The following is an 18,770-nucleotide window of genomic DNA, read 5'->3' as shown; positions in this document are numbered from 1 at the left end:
ATTGAGGACAAATAATTATGAATAATGCATCATTAAAACAAGAGAGGATGATAGATGCAGACTGTGCAGGGCCTTTTCCGAAACAATCGACCATATCAATCGAGATGCCCGCAACTGGAAAAATTTGAATACCTGCAAAAGCACAATAGAATTTGTGACTTCGTTCACTGGACCATTTCTAGAGAACAGAGAATCTGCTAAAAGCTGAAAAATTGTACCAGCATGAACCGCAGAGTTGGGTCTCAAACATTAGATGTGCCAGTCCACACTGACCGACAAAAAAATGCGAATAGGCCTGACATTATACTTAAAGGTCATGTTGGAAAAACAGCGCTGCTAATAGATGTCTCGGTGCCGAACGATGTAAATATCACGCAAAAGAATACGGAGAAGTTTCAAGATCTAAGGATCAGGATTAGCAGGATGTGGAACATGAACACCGAGATAGAGCCGATAATCGGTGTGGCCCTTAGAGCGATCTCTGAGGATCACCAAGTAGATCTACAGAAAATACCTGGTAATTTGAGAATTGAAGATATAGAAGGCGTAGCGCTCAATTGCACGGCACACATCCTGAGAATAGTGCTGGATTGTATATTTGATATTTGATAATGCTGTATTGATATTTGTAACGGGAAAACCCGTTACAAATATCTGGGGTCTCATGCGCTCATTTACAGTGCGAAAGGTCACGAGAACATGAGACGGTTACCAAACGGTATCGCAACGCGAATTGATTGTGACATTATAATGTTAACTGTAATCCTTATTATTCATATTTATAGTTTTACTTGTTGTATTTATATTTTATTATTTATTTTTCTTTGTGGTTGTCATTATGTTTTGTAGTGTCAATGTGTTTATTGGCATGTGTGTGTGTGTGTGTGTGTGGCTGGAACGAAAAGCTAATTTGTGGATATTCGGAACCCAGAGAGGGAGATGTAAGCGGCCCTCCCCCAATTGCCTGTTGATGACGCCAGAAGACGACATAGGATAGCCCGCGCCAACTGACGACCACGCCCACTGGACTCACACGAATCCGTGACAACAACAACGATAATAATAATAAGGCACCGTCTAGACCAGGAAGGAGTCGAAAAGCAGCTTCAAATAATTTGCTTGTGCAAGGAACGTTACGTTCCGAGACGGAGGGGTTTATACGTAGCATACAGGATCAAGCAGTAGCAACAAGAAATTTTAAGATATTTATTCTTAAAGAAAATATCAACAGAAAATGTAGGCTACGTATGCAACACAATGAAACAATAGACCATGCAATCACTGGCTGTTCGATTCTAGCTCCGACGGTGTACACCGGAGGAAAACAACGTGGCAAAAATTGTACACATAGAACTCTGCAGTAGGTACAAGTTAGAGTTTCAAAAAGGGCTCTACTATAATTATGAGCCAGCGTCCTTTTTGGTGAACAACACAAAAAGTTTCTGGAACCAGGGAATTGCAACAGCAAAACCTATCAACTGTAATAGGCCAGATATAGTAGTAGTTGATAAAATGGAAAAAGTAACTTACTTAATAGACGTAGCCATCCCATCAAGTAACAACATCAACACTAAATACAATGAGAAGCTGCAGAAACATACATATCATGCTTTTCAAATTAAAGAAATGTGGAATCAAAAAGAAGTCTATATAATCCCGATAATTACATCTGTGGAGGGAATAATACCATCTACTTTGCACAACAGTCTTGAAAAATTGAAGATCCAGTGGAAGTCCCACTCGCTAATGCAAAGGAACGTGATAATTGACACCTGCCATGTTGCCCGGAAGGCACTTAGTCTACAATAGTCTCGTTTGTATGAATTACTCCGAGTTTAAGGAATGTCACCGGCAAAAGTAAAAGCTGTAAAATTGTGGGATAATAATAATAATAATGATAATAATAATAATAATAATTATAATAATAATAATAATAATGAGCTTAAATTATACTAAACAAAAAAAAAAATTGTATCAGGATTGTCATAGTGATTTTAACTAATTGTTTTTTTAGGTACATACGATTTATTTACATACAAATAAATAATCACTGTGAAGTCAATATTCTAAAAATATTATTTATGTGCATTCATTTAAAATTTGGTTAAACCAACTAAATTTTTATTTATTCAAATACCGATAAATTGAAATACATTAATACATCATTAAAATAACAGTTTCTAAAATTCTAAATCATTGGAAATGTCTTACCTTTAGTTTTTAAAGTATGTTGACAAACCTGTTTTTTGCTTATACTATGTTTGATCAGTTTCTCTAAGAAACTTAATAATTTTTTTTTTTTACACAAAAGCCAGCTTTTTTCTATCAGTTTTTCTCTAAACAAAATCCAACAATAGTCATCCATCATTCCAGAATCCCATCTTCCTTGGTACCGATGCTCCATTGTCAGAATATCCTGATGAAAACGCCTGCCATGCTCGTCGCTGACTAAACCCAAATTTTCGGGAAAAAAGTCTAAGATGGATTGTAGGAAATTATTATTAATGACATTCTATTTCCTAAACGATTCTAGTTTTCTAATAGCTTATTCATAAAAAAAAACATAATTTTCTCTTTTCTGTTGCTTAAAAAACCACATACAACGTCATTGAAGGACTTCCATGCTAATAATTCATATTCGCTAAGTTTATCATAAAAAATTAAATATTTAAGCAGTTTATTGATTTGAAGACCGATAAATATACTCTCCTTGAGATTTTTTTTCATCAGCCACAAAGTTCTGCCGCAATGGCCAGTTCTTTACTTGGTAATACTTTTTGTATTACAACTATCCAAAAGACAAAGAAAACAACAATATTTCGTAAAATCACCTTGTAAACCAAGATGTAACCCAACAATTTTCAAATCACTGCAAACTTCTCACATATACTCTGCATTTTATAGCTTCTAATATTGATGCCGTAGTTTCATATGTTTCTTTTATGTCGACTGCATCAGCTAATGAAATAAGTGGCCTTTCATCCTATTTATAAGAGTCAATAAAAAGACGCCATTTTTCAGGAATATGCTCTTCAGGAATTCCTAGCCCTTTCATCATGACATCGACATCAGTACAAATGCACAATGAATTTTTCATAATAAATAAGTTGAAAGAGTTTTATTTCGTGTCTAAACGTAGTAACTTTTGTTTTTTCCGCTTAAAGATTCCACTGTTGCACTCTAGATCCTAGAAGTTCAGCTTGTTACTTTGGTAACTTTAAATCGTGAACTAAATCATTGATATTATGGAATTAAATGAGGCGATTTCTCATCAGATACAGGAAGAAATTCTTCAATATCCTTCTCTGCATCATCTGCTTCATTTTTAGATTATTTTGCTAACATCAAATTAGATGGTGGTACAGGTAACTTCTGTCCGCGTGGTACCAGCTTTAGAACTTAGGATGCATCTGTATATTTTATAAACTATTTTTGGATGAAAATCGAAATGTATTTATCATAGAAAAGTAGCAGTCGGTGAAGTGGTCCTTAGGTTCACGTCAAATCATCGATACAGCAAATAGTATGACTCGTCGTTTCTCCTTCAACAATTCAGTTATGAGTTACTGAGCACGATATGGAAGCAATGTGAGGCGCCCAGATTTTATCTCGATCCCAGAGTGCACAATCAAAATAATATTTTTAAGCTGTTTTTATGAATTCAGAAATAGTCTCTCTTTGAGATTTAGGCATAAATTTACCACAGACACAACAATAATTGTCTGGATAATTTGAACATCCACAAAACTTTGCAGAAGCCATGTTGTAGCAAACACAAACGAGAAAAATTAATTCTGAATTATAAAGAATTGATGAAAATATAGCAAAAGATAAATAACTCTGTGAAACACAACATGTGGTATAGACAAGTAACCTAGACTGAACAAGATTTTCTGTAATGGGCAACAATAGATATTTGTATAATGTCACCACACAGAAATATTTGTACGAGTTAACTTTTCATGATAAGTGTATATATTTATTTACTTTCTGTTTATTAAGCAAGCATGCATATTGCTTAAAAGTAAAAATACACAAACTATTCTGAATTGTAACCAGTAGTTGATCAAAGTGAGTTTGGTAAGAAAAGCTTTTACAAATTTATGATTTACTTAAAACCTTTACGTGGTAATACAATTTCAATTGTTTATTTGAAATCATCACTAAAATCACAGTGAGTAAAGTTGTATAACACGTTAGATACAAATTTTTGTCTTGACTAGTGTTATTGTTCTTTTCAGATATAAAAGCAGATTTATGAAGAAATGACCCAGCAGCAAGAACAGTTTTAAATTGAGATATAATCTACTTTTAAAAGAGAAAGTTGACGTCAAAAAGTTTGAAGTATTTTAATTTTGTTTTTACCCTACGTGAGAAGAAAAATGCCAAGGTATAAAAAAAATAAATGTCTATATAGCACAAACTAGACATATAAATAAAATCTTTATTTTTATAAAAATATCAAAACTAAATTTCTGTTACGTGGCTAGATGAGAAAAACAAAACTCTGATGACATACAATTCGAGGATGTTTATAGTAAAAGAGAAATATCAACAAAATTAAATGATTTTCTGATTTCAAAGAATACCTTTGTCACAATACTCCTCCTATCAAGTATTTTGGGTTATAGATTTTTTATTTCAAATTAGGTGTTAAATGTATTTTATCTTTTCTATGATCAATTCATTTTTGCTTTTTGAGGATGAAGTAAGGAAATTAATATTATTCTTAAGAATTTTTCGCAACTTTTGGAAAGTAATACGTGAGCTTGACGAGACAGTAATTTATAGTCATATATCTACTGTAAAATAATGAATACAATTTAGATTCTTTAAAAACTTTAGGAAAATCCCTAGATTAATATGTGTGTGTGTGTGTGTGTGTATATACAGTTTTTTTAAAACTATATTTACTATTTCACGTAACTGTTTAGCTAAAACTTCCTTTAAATCTTTCGATGTACCAAATCTAATTAAATATTTTTCGTTATAAAAGCACATGTTGAGATGAGATAAATTTTATTTGCCTGGAATCGTTGGAACGATTATGAGCGACACGAATTTGACTACTGTTCTTGAATAAATCGATCGATACAACTAAATAACGGATGAAAATTTGAAAGCATTAAATTTCATTGATTTTCTATAGAAACTCATCTAGTCAATAATAAAATAACTAAAAGCCTCAGATATTTTCTCTCTTTTACATGTATATGTATTTTTTCCTAACCGTGAAGTTAGCCGTTTGATATTTACATTTTGTTCTAGGTAAGTTTTACTGTTATCTGAATTGTTAATACAGAGATATTTGGTATAAAAAAAGACTTGACTTATTCCTTTATATAATTTCTGTTTTAATAAAAAAATGATGAAATTATTTTTACAACAAACAATCTTTTATGATTATAGAAAAGAACTATTTTAAAAGTAACTAAGGTTGAGGTTCAATTATTTTCTTTGTCTTCAGAGTTCTACTTCATTTAACTCGCGTAATTATTTTTTTTTAAATGTCTTTTATTGATAAAATTATTAATACTGAAAGTAACATAAATATAAAAGTATTATTCATGTTGAATCTCTTTATTTCAGTGATAATATAGAATTAGAATTTGCTGCTGTAAAAAGTTGTCAAAAGGGAAGATTAGAATAAATTTTATGTTTAATGAACGGAGTATGCTTATTGATTTTTATAAATAGATTTTTTATATTAAATTCAACATAAATTACGTAATATATTTTCTACATGATATGTCTATAACTTGTGTAATATCGCATTGTAATTTTTATGTTCACATAAAGGGTTTTCATTGTTTAAAATGTTCATTGTACTAACTCCTATTTTTAAAAAGATCTTATTAAAATGAAATTACCATAATCTATTGTAATAAAAATGAACTAAGTCAGTTTCTATATTACAACAAACATGTTAAACACGATGTAATCGTTTTCGTTAAAATTTGTTTTTTGATATTTTTACGAAGTGATTATATTTATAATGATTGTTATTATTATTATTATTATTATTATTATTATTATTATGTATAAATGGGACTGCTCAGACATATCTCGAAGTTACAGGTAACAAATTTGATTGTTCGATTGACTTTCTCTTATGATTTTCTACTTGGCTATAATAGTTGAGCCTATTTTAATGAATATAAAAAAACGTAATAGTATATATATTATTCCAATTTTTTTAGACACCCAAGAATACAATTATTACAAAAAAGAAAACAACAATTTTTTTTTATTCAAGTTTCTTTCATGAGGAGAAAGGTTCCTTTTCTTTTTCTGAGTAAAAGTATAATTTATATAAATACACAATATCAGCGAAACAATAATTTATCTTATATCAGTTAACTTACTGATAGCACTTATATTTATTTGTGTTTAAAGTTCAGAGAGAAACAGTGATTACAGAATAAAAAGTATGTAACTACGGAAATGCATTATTCATAAAACAAATAATATTTCTACATTACCATGTATAATGAACTAATTAATTTACTCCGGCGAAGATAAAATTTTATTGATGATGATCGTGTTTTTACAATTAATTGTTAAACATCTCTGGGGTCTGAACTTCTTTGGTGTTATTGTAGTATTTATGTTACATTTTTTAATAATATTATAAAAATTAAAATTATTGTTTTTCTTCTGCGCCTCTGGTTTCAGGCATGATCCAAGACTGTTTGCTTCTTTTGAGTTTCCAAAAGTAGACCAACGAGGTTTGAATAATAATGTCTAACTTCCTTCGAATATTTTGGGTGCTTTATCCTTTGTTATATTCTTCTTCAAAATTTTATCTTCCCATTTTTGTAATTATTCAATACTTTAGGCCGTTTGACATCTAATAATCTCCGCATCCTTCCTCGTATTTGTTTTTGATTATTCTAAAAAGTAAAACGCTTTAAAATAAGTGTAACATTTTTCCAGTAAGTGTAAAATACTTCCCCTTACTGGATACAATGATTCTTTAAATATTAATATGGCATATACTCTTGTTAAAGAACCTGAGGGCGATTTTTTGCATTAGCAGAAATTTTAGGTACATTTTTAGTAGTAAAGTTTTATACTCTTTACTTGTCCAAAGTGACGTAGAGCGTGCAACTGTTGCTTGAGACAAAGAACGGTATTATATGGTCAAAATATTCAATAGTACAAATAATCTTTAAGCTGGCTACGCTGGAAATTTGCAATGAAGTTTGAAAACCTTATTTAAAGAGATCGGGAAGAATAAAAATAACTCTTAAAAATAATAACTCTTAAAACTCTACTATTTTACTTAAATTATAGTTTAAATTTTAATGATTTTAAATAAGTCTTTATTCTCATTTTAACTTGAGAATAAAGATATTTTAATTTAAAATCAAATTTTAATTTTAGTGTTATTTTAACTTTGACATAATTTAATTTTTTTTTAATTTTTATATTTGTTTTTATTTTACTTTTGTCTTATTAAGTACATTTATGACATAATATGAAATTTGACGTTAATTTTTATTGACTATTACATTGATAGTTTAAATTATTTCCAATTTATTATTATTTCTCAATTAATATTCCATTGATTTTTGAAGAAACCGACCCAGTCTTGGTTTATCCTGGGTCCGACTCGTACATTTACGACTACTCGACTTCTCTCGTCATCACCCCTAAATTTTATGATGTGAAGAGATGGCCATTTGAGATGGTCTGCTTGATTGAGGTTTTACGATTTTTTAGTTGAAGAGATTTTTCATATTGTAAATTGTTTTTTTAGCGGGTTGTGTTTTTATTAGTGAAGTGCGTTACTGTAAGTATTTGTTACTGTAAGTATTCTTTTTGAATATATATATTTATATTCAATGAGATAGAACTCATAGCGACACAGGCATGCAAGGTGGAGACTTCAGCATAAGATGGTTTTCAATGCGGAGAAAACCACTATGATGTTTTTTAAAGGTCGGCAAGCTGCGATCCGTAAGGTCGTGATGGACGGCCTTCTGTTTAGGTATGTCAACATTCAGAAATATCTGAGTGTCATCCTTGATGAGAAGCTTCAATTCAATTCAGGGAGCACCTTCAGTTTGTTGCAACGAAGGCTATTGAGGCCTTCTTTGGTAGTCATAGAGTCATCTATAACGATTGAGGTTGAATTACCGTACCATGCATATTCTTTACAAACGGGTCTGTAAAGCCTTAATGTTGCACGCTGCGCCTGTCGGGACTCATTGTTTACAATTCCAATTTTATAGGATATTTTATTGCGAGCCCAGTGTCTTCTACTGTTAGCTGTTGTCGGGCGCTACAGAACTGTCTCGCGAGAGGCGGTTTCTGTGATCGCCGGGATTAAAAAGATTGACATTCTAGCTACGGAACGCAGTATATCTTAGAAGGAAGGCCTTCTTACTTCTGGGCGTATGCGAGAGATTGAGGGGTTTTGGGAATAAAAAGGTTTTAATTCTTGGCAAGTTAGGTGGAACGATTCTTCTACTGATCGATATATGCATGGGATATTTCCAGATGTTAGGGAACTGCGAGCGATTTGGTAGGTTCCTCCAATCGGTACACAACGCAATTTCTTTTGGGACATGGTACCTTTAGGGTCAATTTGGTTATGTTTTTTTAGGTTGATTCGGGCTTAAGCCTAGACTGTAGAGTCAATGACACTGAGGACCATGTTCTTTACTTATGTCCCCGATACGAGGCTGAACGTACCAGAGTTGTTAGAGAGCTCGACAGAGTAAACTCCTTTCTTGATCTGCGGGTCAATTAGAAGACTCACAGAGAATGGACTGTAGTGACTGGTTCCCTCCGATTCCTCGCACTGATCAGATCGGCTGAGCGAGTATAAGTAGAGAAGTACCTCGGATGGCTAGGGACCGTCTGGAGAGTTGATTGGTCGGAGGTAAGCGTTTGGCATCGAGCCACGGTTAGTCAGAACAAATATGGTGATTATTATTACATGCTATCGTCGAAATGACGACTACACCGCCGACGGTTTGGTTACTCATGCAGCTGTAAGGTGTAGCGTCGTTTTGACGAAAGCAGTTAACGAATGAGCAAGAAGTCACCATCCCGCTGTCGGCGGCATGGAGACTGCACTGCCAAGGGCATGGATTCCTTTGCAGCCAAAGGAATCTTTGCAGCCATCAGGAAGGCTGCAAAGCGCCATCTCGACGATGGTACTTTATGTGATAAAGTAAATGTCACACGGGACTCTGCGATGAAGCTAAGTGGAAGTAGGAGGTTGTCGTCCTCTACCTGGTAGACCAGACCTGAGTCTTTAGTTGTAATCAAGTCAGGGTTTGAAGTATAATGTTGAGTTCACTAAGGGAACTAGGAATAAATTCCGTTGTTGCGAAAGGATTTTCTTGTGAAGTGTTATTTACTGAATTTTTCTCCAATATTATGAGACTTTTACTCACAATAGCTCAGTTAAAATATAGAACTTGGCGTGGAATTTGTGCTTCCGCGAACTCGGTTATGAGGTTAGCTACTTCGGGGCTACGAAGTAGTACAGCCAAGATGTAAGAAAGAAGTCTACAGCGAAGGCGAAGGCTAAGTCATAATTCACTTATGACCAAGGCATTTACCCAGGCATTTTTTTTTTACCAAGCGTGTCAACCAAGGCATTTACATCGGTGGCATCCCAACGAGGCCCGGCTTATTACTGTGAGATCTAAAAGTTAGAGGGTCAAAAGACGGCCTCCGTCAAAGCTCATCAAAGCTCGGAACGGGGGGAAGAGTGTGGCGACCGGAATTGTCACAAGGCGAATTTTCCCCTACGGTGTTGGGATATTGCGATCAGCTCCTATTTGTTGGTATGAGGATAATATTTTTGGTGTTTATTGACATAATTAACCAATGATCTTAGGCCACAGTTTAAAATGAAGTTAGATGTAGGAAAAAGTTTTGTGTAATACCTTCGGTGTTAGAGGAAGGCGCGGGAATCGCGCTTCTGCCAATTTATTAATTTTTTAATAGAGGGTTGTAAGTTATGGTACGTGGTCGTGGTTGGAAGAGGCCACACGAAGGCGGCCTCTAGTAGGTTGTGTAATTACACTGATGTAATTAAATGTCTGCCGAGGCATTTGCATCGTTGGCAACCTGATAGAGGCCATTCTGATGACTGTGTTGTGTTATCAAGTTTAGAGGGTCTGAAAAACGAACTCCGGTAAAGCGCATCAGGATTAGGAACGTAGGGGGGTGTGATGAACGGGATCTGTACAAGGTGGGTGTCTTCCCCTACGGCGGTCAGGATGTAGTAGAAGAAAGCTTTTATAAATGTACACTATTGCAACCCTGTTTTTTTCCTTTGTTGTTGACCGGTTGCTCTTTCTATCCTTGGGTCTACGATGGTAAGGGACGATTACGAGGGGATGAAAAACATAACATAATAATAATAATAGTAATAACATAAAACATAATATTAAATAATTGTTGGTATTATTATTTTTTTCCAATGTGTGTACAATATTTTCAAGCAGTTAATCGTGTTTTGTTTTAAAGTTTAATTTTTTGATTCCTTAAAGGATTCTATATTAAAAAGTCACGTATTGAACTTTACTTCTTTGTGTATCATAAGAAATATCCATAATAGTTTTCAACTAGGTAAAATGAAGTTAGATGATAAGGGAAATAAGAGATAGAAGTTATAAAAGTTAAAAACTTCTACAGCCCCCTCATCGGTACTTTTACGTTCTGATTTCACTTAACTAAATGAATTCTCAACAAGGAGGCGGTATAAAATTGTTATTAATTAAGAAAGTTCAAACAATCGTTAGACAAAAAAAAAAATGTAGCTTTTTTTTACTACTAATTTTCAATATTCCCTTTAAAGAAACATTATTAATAATATAATACTAAAAAAAAGAAAGATTAACATGTGCAGAAAATTAAAGAAATTCGATTGTTAAAAAACTTATTCTTAATTAAATAGTTATCTAAACTTAACTAAAATAATGTTCATTTTTATAGTATTAAATTGAAGTGATAGCTGAACTTTCTTCTGCGTTTTTAAAATGTTCTGTTAATAAGATAGTTCATTTATTAAGTAAATAATTCATTTCTAATTCTTATATTTCCCGAGAAATTCAACTTGATTATTATAATCTCAAATAAAAAATAAAATGTATTATTTTTATTTCAAATCATTTTATACTTTAATTTTTTCATTACATTTCATACATCAAAGTAAAATATTTACATAAAAAATATACTTTATATATAAATATGTATGCAACCCTGTTATTTTCCTTTGTTGTTGAGAGGGAGTTCTTTCTATCCCTTGGTCTACGGTGGTAAGGAACATCTACAAAGGAGAGTAAAATTTAACAATAATAACATAATTGTTATTATTACTATTTTTCTAATGTGTGATCAATATTTTCAAGCGGCTAATAGCACTTAAAAGTAAATAATATCTTGTTTTATAGTTTAAAATTTTAGATTCTCTAAAGTACTCAACGGCCTGTTTAATGCCCATATTATTACCTTGAACCAATACCCTTGTTTAATAACATAAAACACCCATTATTAGCCAATCTTTTTATATATGTATAACATTGTAATTTTATATTAAATTGTCTAATTTTGTAAACATCCATTCGTTTTTAAGTACGAGGCGTAATAAATAATAAAATATTTGTTTTTTATTATTTTTTACAGCAATCAATAATCTTATTTAGCAAAGAATTATATTTTTTTTAAATTATTAATAATGTAAGATATGTAATTTTAGAAAAAGTTATTTTACATTTCCAAAGGTACAAGTGAATAAAGATTGTTATTTTAATAAATTATTTCAGATACAAAAAAAAAAAATTGGAAGTGTTCATAGTTTATTCTATAAATTTATTTTTTATAATTTTTATGAAAAAGCAGGCAACAGCTATTGTCATTAGCTCAGCGAAAATTCTGGCATATGAAAAGATGGTTTTCTCTACCGGGATTCGAATATTTATAAATATTGCTAACTTTATATTTAATAATTTTCAGTAGTAAACAAAAAAACGTATGTGCTTTAACCACCTATGCTCAGCAAAAAAGTACCCTTCGGCATAAAGGCATAATTTCTATTTTTGTCATACGAATTGCAATAAAACAATCGTGGAGGTATAAAATTTACATCCTACATTTTTTTCAGTGTTCTCTTGGATCCTTAGCAACCTTTACTTACAGGCCTTTTTACAACTGGAGATTTTTAGTCAAATTTAGAAAGAGATTTTACAGTCAAAAGTTAGAAAAATGTATAAAAATCTAATTTTTATGAATTATGTTATATAAATTATTATTTATTTTGTAAATATTTTTTGGAATTATGTGGAATGGTATTAAATTTGATAAGCTGAAAAGGAAACAGGTGTAAAATTTTCACGAAATCAATTTTATTCAAGATACTGCATATTTAAGAATTTTCATGTATTTTTATAAGAATTATCAAAATTTAAATAAAATATTTTTAAATAATCAACCTAACACAGAAGCAGGCAAAACAAATACGATTGTAAATTAAATGTTCCTCGGGTATGAAGGGCACAGATGCAAATATAAGTTCAGACATGCATATATACACTCACACCCTTTGTCTAAATAACTTTTAACCAAGACTTTTGTATTTTCAGATTAAGGAACCTTAGAATCAAGAAATAGAAATTGAAGTTGGGTTATTTGAAAGATAATTTTCCTGTTATTTACAGATCACCATTGAAATTAATTCAAACTTGTGAATAAATAAAGTTTTTAGAAAAAATCGCGAATGTTAGTCAAAAAAGTATTTTCTGATTGAAAAGGATCTGAATTTCCTGATTGAAACATTTGTTTCAATTTGTTTTTGCTTTGTTTTGTTACTATTGTTTAAAATTGTTACATCTAGAACTTTCCGTAGTTGAAATAAAATTGTACGAACTCTTTTGAATTGCAAAAATGTGTTTAACGTACTCAAAAATTGGATAAAAAATTCATTACTGAACGAAAACTGGTAAAATTTTAACTTTTCCATCTAATTAAATAAATACCTGTAAATTTCATAATAGAGTAAAAAGAACGTAGATATCTCAAAAAAAATAAAAAATAAAAATAATACTTTTGTTATCGGTACATAATGAAGAAAGGGTGACAAATGCAAAAAAGTGATAAAATAATGTAGTTAAAAATTATTGAAATAAATCTAAAGATAAATAAGTTAAAATTCGTTTACAGAAAAAAAAATTGATTAAAACATTAAAATTAGTTGGGTACTTAAATCGTATTAAAAATCACCAGACAAAAGGAAACGTTTAAAGAAATAAAAAACCAACACTTAATATAAAAAAAAAAAACATTGACTGTAATAAAATGATAAAAAATTCTTTTCAGGGTTTTCACACGCTCCTATATCCACTTTCTTGTTGCAAAAGGATTACACGCGGTCAGGAATGATTAAATATTATCATTAGGCAATGTGGGGAAAAACAGTGCAACAGATCAGTTTGATAATCTTAGTATTCAGTTAAGAGAGTAATAATTTAGTTATTTTATTTCATTTAAAATTAATATAATACACGTCCAACATAAATATAAAAATAATAGTATTTTCATTTAATACATATAAACTGAAAATATGGTATTTAGATTATTAATTAGTTTTAAAAAGAATTATATATAAGCTTCTTTTTTAAATTGACATTGAAACACTACATATAATTGATTTAATTTATGGTTTCGTCGCTTGAGTAGTCTGAATGTTTGCACGATACAATAAGAAACTCAAGTCCTAACACGTAAAATCAAATTTTCATGTCTTGGAATTTATAGAAATTATCTATTATGTTATAGAGTTGATTATCAAAGACTATTTACTGGGATAATTTTTGATGTATAAAAAATTTAGACTTAAAGTCCAAGACAGCCGATATAATTTTGATTATTTTTTAAAAGCTTCGCGGTTATCATCTTACGGTTTCAGTTCCAATCATTTAATGTGTTATGACTGATACCGTATTTATTTTAATAACTACCACTACCAAACATAAACGCTTATTAATAATTTATTGATCGTTTATTGATAAACATCTTTTTTGAATAACTTATTAATAAACTCGTCCTACACTCAGTAAAATAATTGATGTCAGTTATTTTACAAGGTAAACCTAAGTTAATAATTTTTACCTAAGCTTTATTTATATACCTATAAACAGAGAGTAAAATGAATTCAATGGAATAAGGAAATCTCTTATTTAAAAAAAAAAAAATATATATATATATAAATTTAATACACTAGTATTTGATAAATATTTATATTCTTTTTAATATTATGCAGTAAAAATCCACAGCAGAATGCTGTGGTTTCAATACTTTTGTAAGCTACATCACGGTGTGGTTTAAACTATAATTATATTTTATTTTTCTTTCATATCGTATCAGAGAATATTACCGTACGGTTACAGCATTGTGTTTAATTATAACACCTTGCCTATATTTATTTTGTATAAGTGAGATGCCTAAGGTGGTTCATTAAATATAGCCGAGTCAAAACATATTTTAACAAAAAGACTATTATTAAACGAGTATGACATTTACAAACCTTACAGATAAAAACAAATAATAATAATAATAAAATATAAAATGTATAACTATAAAAGTAATCCAACCGTATAGTTCACAAACAAAAATGATCCATAACGAATATTCTGACGACAGCTCAGACACACAAAAGAGCCAGTGGTGTTGTTGGTGTTCATATTTTACAAATAGTAAAGATTTCATAGAATTAAAATTTATATAGTACGTTTTGAAAATTCATAGTGATTAAAATAAGTAATACACACAATCAATATCTAAAAGTAGGCTTCATGATAGTTTATTTGTAAAATTGAATTATTTTTTAACATGAAATATTTTTAAAATACTCGTATACATATATAAAATTAAATTTGAGAAAACACTCACGTACGTTTTACAGAGAATTCTATTATTGTTTTTTAATTTAAAAAAAAAATGCGCTGTATTACGGGGATTAAAGAGGTTTTCTTTATTTTTAGAGATTTTTGTTATAGATTATAGCAATGATTATAATAATAAAAAATAAATAATAAGAAAATTCCATATTACAAATATTAACCTAATCACAGAAAAACTTTCTTAAAATTAATTCTGAATTTAATGTTAGAATAGGAATGGAAATTGTCGTCCTTAATTTACAATCATTAGAGGAAAGGTTCCGTGACCAAAAAAAAACCAAAAAAAAAACATTAATTTCTCTTCAGACGGATGTTACAGCAGAGATCTAATTAATATTCCTTAGAATTTACATAATTTCAACAGTGATAATCGATTTTAATATACATTACAATTACTTTTCTAAGATTTCCGCTCTTTTTCGTAATAAAGAAGTTTAAATTACTATAATGAAAAGCTATAAACTGTATAATTTGGAATAGAAATAATTTTATTCCCAGAGAAATATTGAAATTGCCTAATGCTTCCAAGTTGTGGGATCGTTTTGATAGTTAAGAAGAATAGTCAGAAAAAAGGATAAGAAATCTCTGATTATTTTATACAGGTTGAAAAGTAAAATAATCAACAATTACATTTGCTGTGTATTTTGTCATTCAGTATATAAGCTTACGTTCGTAGATCCAAATTTCGTTCTTATGTAAAAATATTCGTTCATCGAGACCTTTGACTTACCATTCGGGTAGTGAAATTTAAAGAACAAAATTAATCATCGCACTAAAAAATGTTGATTGATGATATATACATCGTAATTAATTACGTAAGATATTTTTCATTTTATAAAACAAAATATAAACTCTTTTTTTATAAGCTATTAGCTATCTGTATAAGCTATTTTCTAATGCAAATTAAATATATATATATATATATATATATATATATATATATATATATATATATATATATATTTAATTTGTATAGTTACTGGTAACATATTTATTGTTTGTCTATTTGCTCGTGAGCTCTGCTAGTCCTTATCGAAGGACCCTCGGCCTTTCTCAACCAATACTGAGTAGTCTGTTGACAGAACTAACAGCACAACTCCGCTGAATAATTTGCATAAATACAACAAAATGACGTTTGTTACCGATAACAATTTATTATTTATACGTCTGTTTAATATTTCACTTTTTTGTCATAATCTTTCCACCACACAAATAATTATAGCCTGCCTACTTCCTACGATTATTGCTGTATTAATTGTTTTATTTCGTATATTATGTCGATGTTCATCAAACTTTGGTTCGTTATTTTATTAAGTTTTATGAAACCATTTTATTTACCTAGTTTACAGAACGTTGTTTGTGATTATTTGTTAATATATCGTATAGGTTGACTGAGCACTTTTAAAATTATTTTTGCCTACTAAACAGTTATTAGGAAAACAAAATTTACTATCATTGAATTGTTATAGTTCAAATAAAAATTCTAAATTTGGGTTCAGTAAATCTGAAGGGGCATGTTAGGGTATTAAAAATTTTAAGAAAATAAAAATGATACGACTTACTTTGATCCTGTAATCTATTTAATTTTCATCAAATTTTTACAATTGTTGTATAAACAAAAAAATAGCTGTTATCATTAAATACTCAAATCACAAACTAATAATGTCTGAGTTTTATTATTTTAAGGTAACAAAAATGAAATAATTTACGAATTCCAAATAGGCATGAGGAATTTCCCTTTATATTATATGAATAATAGCAAAAAAGTCAAAAACATATGTTGATAATCAATACAACACAAATATGAAGATTAATTGAATCAAATGTCTCTGTAGAACAAATTTCTGCTTACTAGAAACAAATAGATCTTTGACACAATTGAACGGTTTAGTCTCAGTACTACTAGACTGAACCATTCGGGCCTCATTAGCAGAAATACATTCAATTTTATTACACAATGGTGCACCCGGCAATGCTTGGTTATTGCTAAAAATGTGCGATATCAATTCAATATTATTTTTGCTTCAGTTAAGTAAATCAAAATCGTTGCAATGCTCTGGGATATACGATGTTTTTGGTAATTCCACCGTCCAGAAGAGTTGCCGCAATTCCAGATGATTCGATTGCCATTGCAATATTATTTTGCTATGTAAACAGAATAACTTTGGACTGTGAAATTTAATAATTTAATAAACTGTAAAATTTTCAGCCAAATCGGTTACGTAATTTTTGAGTGATTATAGCACAAAAAAACGAAGATTATCTTTTATTTACGAGTATATAGTTATTACTTACCTTAGGGTGATCTCTAACTGGTACAACAACTCGAATTGTTACTTTAATTGGTTTATCTCTCGTTATATCAACCATCTTTCTTGGCTCTGCTCTTGTTCTTCCATCTGAAAAATAAATTAGATAAGTATTTAAAAATCATAATTAATATAAATATTAAGTAAATTCAAATTTTAATGGTATAATAATGTGCTATAAAATATCCGTACTTTTTGTTTATTAAATGTTTCTTCTGCTTTAATTGTCGATACAAAATAGTGCAAAAACGTTACGTTCGAATACAAAACGTTTTGTTTGAAGGAAAGGTTTTAGTATTCAGAATGGCAAAGTGCGGGATTTAGCTGAATTTGATTCTAAATACTACCATAAAAAAACACTCCAATGAAATAAATCCTGAACTACCAAGCAAACAAATATCTTAAACAGAAAAAAAGCATTCGTAAAAACATTTAGTTATTTGCTGGCTGGGCTTTGTAAGAGACGATTTGTTATAAACAGTAATGAAATTTGTTCTTCAAACGGAGGTACTTAGAACACTTGATGAGCTCTACACTACGGCTTTAACGCCGAATGACCGTTCTTATAATCAACAATCGCCTACTTCCGCTATTTTCACCGTACTCAACCGAGGAAGCTCTATTAGAATTTCCGTTAGTTCAGTGAAGCAAGCGTAAGCATTTAGTTAATGCACAGCCAAGCTGTAAATTTGGAATACTATGGTTATTACAGAGGGTTACAAAACTTCTCTTAGTGTTTAACGACGTGAGGTACCAGATATTATTTTCTTGCTAATTTCTCAGAACTAATAATATATGTTCATGCTATCTTTTTCAATAAATTTTTTAATCATGGTTTCCGCTGATATAATAATAAAAAATTATTAAACAATTTTTTATCCACCTTACCAGAAAAAAGGTGGTTAGAAAAAAGTTTTTATTTTTCTGGTAAGGTGGATAAAAAGATTTTTTAATTATGTTTTTATAATTTTTTATTTTTTCAATATAATGCTTGACATTCTCGAGGTCTTTTTAACTAGTTTTAAAACTGGAATTTTTAAACGCATTTATCTCGATTATACAATATATTGCAAAGTTTTTAAAAATCTTTTGAACGACATCATGTGGTTGATAATAATTTGTTGTAAAGGTTGTTTGATGTTGCTGACACGGACTGTGGCAGTAACTTCGCAAAGAATGTCTCTTTCCTACTGTACTTCCTTTTAAAATCAAAACTGTATAGATTTGAATGTAAAGCAAAATTTTCTAAATAATAATATCAACTACTCCTTTATATGTTACAATAAACCGTAACGCACTCAAAAAATATTTATTTGTAGAAAATAACTAAAAAATATTTTTTATTGAACATTTTATTTCATATTTTATTACTGAAATATGATTAATAAATTTTACCACGATTATTCTACTGAAATTATGTATTATCTACTTTAATAAATGGTACAACATTTCAGAAAATTACTTCCTGCAATGAATAATATCACTTGTCTTCGAAAACAACAACAACAACAACAACAATAATAATAATAATAATAAT

The 18,770-nt window shown here is 30.0% G+C and overlaps 1 protein-coding gene across 1 annotated transcript in view; it reads right to left on the bottom strand.

Moving 5' to 3' along the window:
* The window catches only part of LOC142317792 (KH domain-containing, RNA-binding, signal transduction-associated protein 2-like), a 322,082-nt gene that overhangs the window by 271,487 nt on the left and 31,825 nt on the right, over positions 1 to 18,770 (bottom strand). The window contains exon 2 of the mRNA XM_075354341.1: positions 17,220 to 17,323. Within this exon, the coding sequence (XP_075210456.1) occupies positions 17,220 to 17,323 (104 nt within the window). The remainder of the gene's footprint in view (positions 1 to 17,219; positions 17,324 to 18,770) is intronic.

This window comes from Lycorma delicatula, chromosome 1, assembly GCF_047948215.1.
Source record: "Lycorma delicatula isolate Av1 chromosome 1, ASM4794821v1, whole genome shotgun sequence".
Classification (NCBI taxonomy): domain Eukaryota; kingdom Metazoa; phylum Arthropoda; class Insecta; order Hemiptera; family Fulgoridae; genus Lycorma; species Lycorma delicatula.
This window is presented reverse-complemented; position numbering and strand designations above follow the sequence as displayed.